The 8,846-nt window shown below is 33.0% G+C and overlaps 1 protein-coding gene across 1 annotated transcript; it reads left to right on the forward strand.

Annotated features, from left to right (window-relative positions):
* The first annotated feature begins 3,021 nt into the window (after positions 1 to 3,021).
* LOC133881923 (glucan endo-1,3-beta-glucosidase, basic isoform-like) lies at positions 3,022 to 4,645 on the forward strand. The gene is made up of 2 exons (XM_062320997.1): positions 3,022 to 3,147; positions 3,569 to 4,645. The coding sequence occupies exons 1-2, from the start codon at positions 3,042 to 3,044 to the stop codon at positions 4,510 to 4,512; spliced, it is 1,050 nt and encodes a 349-aa protein (XP_062176981.1). The 5' UTR covers positions 3,022 to 3,041; the 3' UTR covers positions 4,513 to 4,645.
* Positions 4,646 to 8,846: the final 4,201 nt, after the last annotated feature.

An 8,846-nucleotide genomic window follows, 5' to 3' on the forward strand; every position in this document is an offset into this window, starting at 1 on the left:
CACACGCACACGCGCGCGTGGCAGTGGGCTGTAGGGCGCTAGTGGCGCTTTGATGGTGCACTTGGATTTAATCATGACCTTTCGATTTTGGATGGTCCTGATCAATCGATCTAGTGGTTTAATCTAAACCATAGGATGCTTCTTAGGTAAATCCAGTGGTTGGATTTACTGGACAATCAAATAAATAAACTGTAAGGTCAAATCACATTTGATCTAATGGTTGAGATTAATAAATAACGATCTAATGGTTATTATTAATCAATCATAGACAGTTATTTGATCTGATGGTCAGATTTAAGTGTGTTAAAACAGCAGTTTATGACTGTTACTTAAGCAGTTATGGACGGTTCGATTAGCAGTTATTTCAATATTATACAGAAGTAACTGCTGTCGCTGTACAATGTTTAATAAAAGAAATAATATAATTTCTTTTATCTTCAATGCTTTTTTCTGATACCTTTTGTATTTAAAATTAAAAAAGTCTCTGTCTCTTGATATAATAGAAAAATCTGAAAGTGTTCGGTTTTAATTTTTTCGTAAGTGCAAAACGAGATTAAAACAAACAGAGGTTTCTGGGCTCCATTGTATCCTGGAGAAATATTTGCTGTAACCTTTTTGCATACCTTTCTGGTGGGGGCAAATAATTTCTTAAGGAAAGCGACGTTGTAACGCGCCTTAGGAGCATTTCGTTTTTCTGCTTTCGTTTATATTTTCTAACAATGTTTTGATATAAGAGTACTGAACTAGCAAACGTTTTAAATTGAGATATTCACGTTTCCAAATGTCTCACTTATGGGTACTCCGTTAGGATTTGACAGCAAATCTTAACGGAGTACTTAAAATACCCATATTTTTTAGGAAAAAAAAAAAGGAAAAAAAATACTAGGAATTAGGATTTGATAAGAATTTAACGGAATTCACAAAAATACCCATATCTCAATCTTTGAAAAATTTTATAATTTTTTTTTTTTTTAAAAAAATATAGTGGTATTTTAAAAATTTTGACAGAATTTAACAGAAAGTCCTAATAGAATACTCTTAAGTGATATGTTTGAAAATATGAATACTCCAATTTAAGACGTTTGTTAGTTCAGTACCCTTATCTTAAAACGGTTTATACTTCGATACTCTTTTGTGAAATTATTTCCTGAAATTACTACATGTTTGGTAGTGTTTCCGGAAAGCATAGGTGGAGGGGCATTGCGGTAATATACAAAATTACAATAATGCCACTCCAACTCATGCCTTCTGGATATATTCCGTTGTTCCTATAGCATTACTCTCTAGTCGCTGCATCTACGAGATGATTATGTGATAAAAAAAATTGCTAATTTTATCGTTATTCTGATTGATTTGACAGATATATAAACAAAGACTTTTGGAGTGAAGTAAAGTCTTATCCACAAATTTATCGAATCGCTTTCTATGCCCCCCAACTCACCGACAGAGTCAAGCAGCCCATGTCCACAGAGAGATCCAGGTGTCCTAATATGATCAAATTAATCGTCATTTTTTGAACAGTCTACGTTGGACACCAGCTATAAACCAATATATGTGGATATCAATTTTGATCCCCATATTGGATGCATCGAATTGGCAAGGAAAATGGCAATGCATTACAGTCCAATATTGGCCGCCTTCAATTCTTCGTGACACGTTTATAATTTTTGGATAACTTTAATAACATTTATATAAGATCAATCATTAGATATGTATAACCAATAATTAATTTTTTAAAAAAAAATTGTTAGAATTGTATAAGAGTTGTTCAACAATTACTTATGTTGGACAACAATATATTGTAATAGATATGATAATAAATGTTTGGAGAAAATTTTGTACAGCTTAGGTTGTAAGATATTTTTGTTTTAACTAAAATGTTTATATATAAATATATAGTCAAAATATTTTTTTTTTTTTTTGTTATATATTTAAAAAAATATATTTATACATAGTTAAGTAAATATTTTTTTTTTCTTACGTAAAAATTAGTTTGGCCCTATTAAAATTAAACTTGACCCCTTATTAATGTTTTGATGCATTCTAATAATAAATCCTAGTTTCGTCCCTTCTCGAACAATATTTTTTTCAAAGAAAACTACTAGCTTTTCCACGTTTTAGGATATAGAACAATGCTTCTTTTTTTTTTCGATTCTCCGAGTCCTTCGATGCCCTAGTGATGTCATAGTGTGTTCGTATATATGACTAGCTACATGAATGCAGCCTCACAAGGGACATGGACAAATTGAAGACCATTCAAAGGTAGGGAGAAAGTTCCACAAGATAACAAACAGATATACGTGCACTAGCAGCAGATTTTTTAAATTTCATTTTTTTTCTTTCTCTAAATGTAAAGTAAAAAATCTTAAAAAAATACATTAAAACAAACTCTCTTGTTACCTCCATAAATTAAGGGAATCAAAAGTTGTACCCTAAATTTAGAAAAGCAAAATTGGTTCCTTTAACATTATTTTAATATATAATTTTTTTATTTTATTTTTTCTCTAACATTTATTTAAAACAATATTTAAATGGTTTATCTTTCCTCTTTCTTTCTCCTACCATTTAATTTAAAAAATATTTAAATAGTATAGAAAAATTATAAGGGAAGTTATTGTGGAGTTTAATTGAATAGGAAAGTAAAAAGTAGTTTGATTCTCTACATTTAAGAAGACTCTAATGGAAGCTGCTGCTAGCCTACTAAATAAATTTATCAAAGGCTTGAAAAAAATAAATTATAAGTTGCATTTTTATATTTTGAATGACAAGAATTTTTTTTTTCTTCGAATTATTTATTTATTTTCGTTAGTTATATTTATTAATACTTTTAATTAATTTTTGGTAAGCTCTATATTTTTATTTTACGCCCTGTGAATTAAAATCCTAGATCCGCCACGATAGCTACATGAATGGCCTTGTAAGGGAGATGGACAAATTAAAGACAATTCAAAGGTGGGGACTCCAGAAGCCTCTATCTCCCTCTATAAAAGGGCAGCTTGCTTGATATTGGTAAAAGCATACTTCTTAGCTTATTTTCTTCTATGTTTGTTCAAATGGCTAAATCCAATTATGCTGGCAAAAGCTCTCCTTCGATGATTTCCATAATGCTATTGCTTGGGCTGCTAATGGCCACCCTAGGCCAAACAGGTCTCTCTCTCTCTCTCTCTCTCTCTCTCTCTCTCTTAAACCTCGTTATAGTCTTAAACAAATTGTTTACGGGAATAAGATTCTCTTTCAATTTTCAAGGTTTATATTAGATTTCAAATATCTAAAGGTATATATGTTGCCACGTCATTTAACATTTTTAAATGGCATGACAATATGTACACCGTTAACTAGATGCAACATAACAAAATTTTGACCGTAAAATGAATCATCTCCATTTTTTATTCCAAGTTCAGGAGGTCGTGAACTTATCACATGCCATGATCAGCCTCTCACAGCCACAAATAATTGAGTTTAGGATTTAGTTCAGCTGAGTTAAAGGACAAAATATGCAACTTTTCCATGATAACTACTTTTGATAGAGAAAATTAAATGTTGACTTATTTTCAATCTAATATTGCAGGTGCCCAAATTGGTGTTTGTTATGGAAGAGTCGGGAACAACCTACCAAAGCCATCTGAGGTTGTCGCACTCTATAAGCAAAACAACATCCAAAGAATGAGAATCTATTTTGCCGACCAAGAAACTCTCCAAGCCCTTCGAGGCTCCAATATTGAGCTCATTCTTGGCCTTCCAAATGATAACCTTCAAAACATTGCCTCGAGCCAAGCCAATGCAAATTCTTGGGTCCAAAACAATGTGAAAAAATTTGGTAATGTCAAGTTCAAATACATTGCTGTCGGAAACGAAGTGAAGCCTTCAGATGGATTTGCAAAATTCCTTGTCCCCGCCATGCAAAACATTCAAAACGCAATTTCTGCGGTTGGCCTTGCTAACCAAATCAAAGTTTCCACCGCCATTGACACCGGAGTCCTTGGAGAATCCTTCCCTCCGTCAAAAGGTTCGTTCAAGTCCGATCACCGGCCGCACCTCGATCCGATCATCCGCTTCTTAGTGAACAACCGATCTCCGTTACTCGTTAACTTGTACCCCTACTTTGGTTACATTGGCAACACTAGAGGCATCCGTCTTGACTATGCTCTTTTCACAGCTCGTTCAACTGTAGTGACTGATGGCTCGCTCAATTACCATAATCTTTTCGACGCCATTTTGGATGCTGTTTACGCAGCACTAGACAAAACTGGCGGGGGGTCTTTGGAGATCGTTATATCGGAATCCGGTTGGCCTTCAGGTGGTGGGACAGGGACATCTCTTGACAATGAAAGAACTTATATTACGAATTTGGTTCAACACGTGAAGGGAGGGACTCCAAAGAAGCCTGGAAAGCCTATAGAAACTTACGTGTTTGCCTTGTTTGATGAAAACCAGAAAAATCCAGAATATGAGAAAAAATTTGGGCTCTTTCTTCCAAATAAACAGCCCAAGTTCCAAGTGAATTTCAGCTAAGAATATCACTTCTACTACATCCTGGAATAAGTGCAGTTTAGTGCACAATAAGACAACAAATAAAGAGTTACTTGTAATCCCGTAGACTCAAAACTATGGTTATTTCAATAAAGATCAAATGTTCTATGGCAAATACTTTTTACTTTCTGGGGAAGTAGTTAATTACATTCAGACTTGATCATGCCACTTTAATGCCTTTCCTGTGTAACAGTTTGATTTTCCCTTTAATTTGCTACTGATTGGTTAAGCAGCCGAAGTCATGCAATGTCGATCATGATCTCATGATCTAATATTATTATCACAAGAATTAACTAGCTAGTGCAAATTCTGTTTCTTTCGTCTAACAACATGCGTGCTATCACGCCATTTAAAGTTTTAAATGACATGATAATTACATACATTGTTAAATGTGAAAATTTAATCTGAACCATAAAATAAATCATCACTATTTCACTGATCTCGCTCGAGTCTCCATCATTACTCTATCACTGTTCCATACTATAATTGAATTTTAATGTCCGTTTTTCTGAACGGTTTTGTGTACATTAAATTGTCTCAAGCAAATATCTTTAATTTCATTTAGTGTTTCATTGGATAATCTATAAATTCATAAACCTGAGCCTCACTTTAAGTGTCAATGAATTCATACTTTATTTTAGGATTAATAATTTTTTACATGGCTTACGAACAATCCAACATGAAATTAGTAGATTATGATTGACATATTTGACTCATTTAATTAAATGGATTGAATTATAGTTAACCTATATAGTTTTATAATCATGTCTCAATATGACCCGAATTCGACACACAATACTAAGGCTAGCAATTTCTAGCACGACTTACGAACTCGAAACAAATTCGGTAGAAAATTAACGGGTTAGGGTTGAAAAGTCTGACCCATTTAATTAAATAGGTCAGATTATTTGATTAATTTATATAATTTTATACTAATATATCGATACGATCCAAAACCTATATCCAAACACAAATTATCACCCATAACTTCATTCTACCGCACTACCATCCGCCACATCAAAAACGTGTTCTTGAGCATAATGTTCCTTTAATAAAGAATGACACTGCTGTTAGTCATTTGTGTAAGTGTTAATGGGTATGAACCTTGCATCAAGGAGGAAGTACACAGCTTTTGTAAGGAATCTTTTTTTTTTTTTTTGATGAAGACTCTGAACTCATATGTATGCACAAAAATATGATTCTTTTGTGATTAATATAGTCTAGATTGGTTAGGTATGCCAGCTATATCGTGACATTGTCCAATGCTTTAATTTCTAAAGTATTTTTTATTTTTATGTCAACTCTGAAATCATGTATGTGCGAAAATATTGTTACTTTTGTGATGAATATTTATTTAAAGTTGTTTATTGCCTTTGTATAAAAAGGCTCCCTGTTGATTTCAAAAAAAGAACAAAAAAAAAAAAAAAGCTTCCTGTTATATAATTTCATTTTGAAAATTAGAAAATTATTATCTGCAATTAAAGGTCTTAACTTGAATTAAGTATTAGCGTATATGTGCCTTGCCTGCTTGATAGTCTTCTGGAAGCAAACTAGTTAATCATATATAGGGGTCCACTATAAACTGTTAAACACTATACAGTTATATACATGCCATAATAATTTAGTACAAAATGTTAAGAAAGTTATTTTATATTTTTATCGCTTTTTGGCTTCCAAATAATTTACTATAATCCTAATGTTATTTTAAAAATTATATTGGGGTATAAAATCGATTGGCAGTATTACCACCTATTCTCAATAAGAAAGTTACCACGATATTTATTTTTAATTTTTTTTTAAAGTGGACATAACAACACCCATATATAATATATGTATTGTACAAAGTATAATAAGCATTATTATTGCATCTATTTAATTAATGAGTATAACGCCTTTATATTAAAACGGCATTACTATTAAAAACTTATACATTTAGTATAAAATAAACGTAGTGACCTCGTTAATATAAATAATGAGTTTTACATTTTGAAAAAGATCGATGGAAGTACAACAGCATAAATATAAACAATTCTTAATTTAATTTGGGCAAAGTAACGGCATTACTAATTTACTATAGCTAATGTTAAAAATACTTTATAATATTTGGGCAGATAATGACACTTTTAAAATATTTTAGTTGTCAAATAAATATATTTATTTCAGGCACATGAAATCATAGGTTAGGTTTGTTGAGGCTCACCAAAAGCTCCAAATAAAAGAGAGAGATTCTTAAATATTTTCTAAAAGGAATCCATCTAAATAAAAAGGGAAAGAAAAAGCTTATTGAAAGAGTGGATTTTTCCACTTCTTTGATTATAGCCAGGAGACACGAGGGAGAGCTTCTTATGTTTTCTTTTAAAAAGAGATGCAATCGTGAGCCCCAGAGAGGTTTTTCTTCTGTTTTAAGTGTTGGCCGGCATACACCCACACCAACAGAAATAAGAGTGATTTTTATAAATGGAGGGTGTTTGGCCGTGAGATGCAGAGAGGATTCTTTGAGGAATTTTCCTAGTTTTGTTTCCTATTTTCTAGTACCGACTGTGAGACACAAAGAAAGGAAAAACTGGGTTTTCCTGCTCTGTTTTTCTTGCTATAGACGGAAACACACAAAGAGAGAAAGAAGAGGTAGTTCTTTTCTGGTTTTTGGGTTCTGGCTGAGGAGAAACATAAGGGAAGGAGTGTTTCTCTGGTTTTTCTGCACAGAAAAGAGTTGCAGAGAATTTGAGAGGAGGAGAGCTTCAGTTCAAATGAAGATGAGCAAGTGATCGACGCATGGGTTCTTATGGAACTGCTTCACAGTTAGATCTCTCCCAGGTGTTTTTGTGATCAAAGGTTGGGGGGAAAGCAAGTGTCTCATGGATTGAAGCAGATAGCAAAAAAGTCTTGATAAATATATGTTATCTCTAACTAACAAGGGATTAGCTTCTAACTAAGTGAACTTACGTTAGTTTACTAACTTATATTTTTAGTTGTTTTTATCCTTCTAGTATTTAAGAGACGGAATGGGTTCCTGTATAAACAAAAAATCATCACTAGTTAAGATGATTTTTTATATAACCAGTAATAAGTGTTTCGTGCATGTTGCAATCAGCAACTCGGTGTTGATCGATCGCCCTAGGTGGATCGACCGTCAGATGTAGAGGATCGATCGCCAACTTGGAGATCGATCTTCACTATGGATTGATCTCCAATCGGTGGATCGATCGGCAATATGTGGATCGATCGCTATGGATCTGAACAATTATTTCTCCTACGGTTGCATTACATATACACATACCATTTAATGTATATACATATATATATTGATGCATATAGTCTAAGTGATTATTTTCTTGGGCATTACATTCCACCCCCTTAATTGAATGTCATTCCTGAGATTTAAATCCTACCATGCATGTTTAATAATCTTAAACATTCAGAATAAATAATCGCTTACTTAATCGTTCTCAGCGTCAGTGAAGACATGTTCAGGAGGGGCTAAGGGAATCTCATCCCTAGGATCGATGAGAGCCAATTCATTGGGCTGTCCCACGACATGCTGTCCAGGAATAAAGGGAGCAGGGTCTCCATGTTGAACACCCCATATCATATGATTTAACATAATCTCATTGTTTGCTAAATTATTTTCTATAGCCTGTTGCAACAAAAAGTACTCCACTACCGGGTCATATTGTCCCAACTCTGGGATGGGATCCATGACCTCATACTCTACGTTCGGATCGGATACTATCGATCATTCCAGGTTATGATTGAGCCTTTTTGTTTTCTTCAAACAAATCTATCTTTGTGGGCCTTATTCTATTGAGAAAAAACCGTTTCATCTTATGATTAAACTTTTTTTCTTTTTCTTTTTTCAAACAAACTTGTCTTTGAGGCTTTATTTCACTGGAAAAAATTATTTCCGATTATGATTAGGTATTTTTGGGCCTTTAATTAAAAAAAAAAAAATTGGGCCCAATTTTTTTTTTTTTTGGGGCCTTATTAAATTGGGGGCCCTAGGCGAGTGCCTAACTCGCCTAGCCATTGAGCCGGGCCTGGACGGAATCGTGACCAGCTCCAATGTGCACTGCCCATGTTAGTGATAAGACATCATGTCGCTTACCCTAACGTCTTCAAATTTGATGAAAAGTTGAGTCAATTTATTTATTTATTTATTTATTTTCTTTTTGCCCTTATCTCTTTAATGAGAAAAAATGAATAATTTTATTAGGAATTGAAGAATGTCGAATATAATAGTATTGGTGTTAGAATATATATATATATATATATATATATATATATATATATATATATATATATATATAGGAATGACTATT

Source organism: Alnus glutinosa, chromosome 11 (assembly GCF_958979055.1).
Source record: "Alnus glutinosa chromosome 11, dhAlnGlut1.1, whole genome shotgun sequence".
In the NCBI taxonomy this organism is placed as follows: Eukaryota; Viridiplantae; Streptophyta; class Magnoliopsida; order Fagales; family Betulaceae; genus Alnus; species Alnus glutinosa.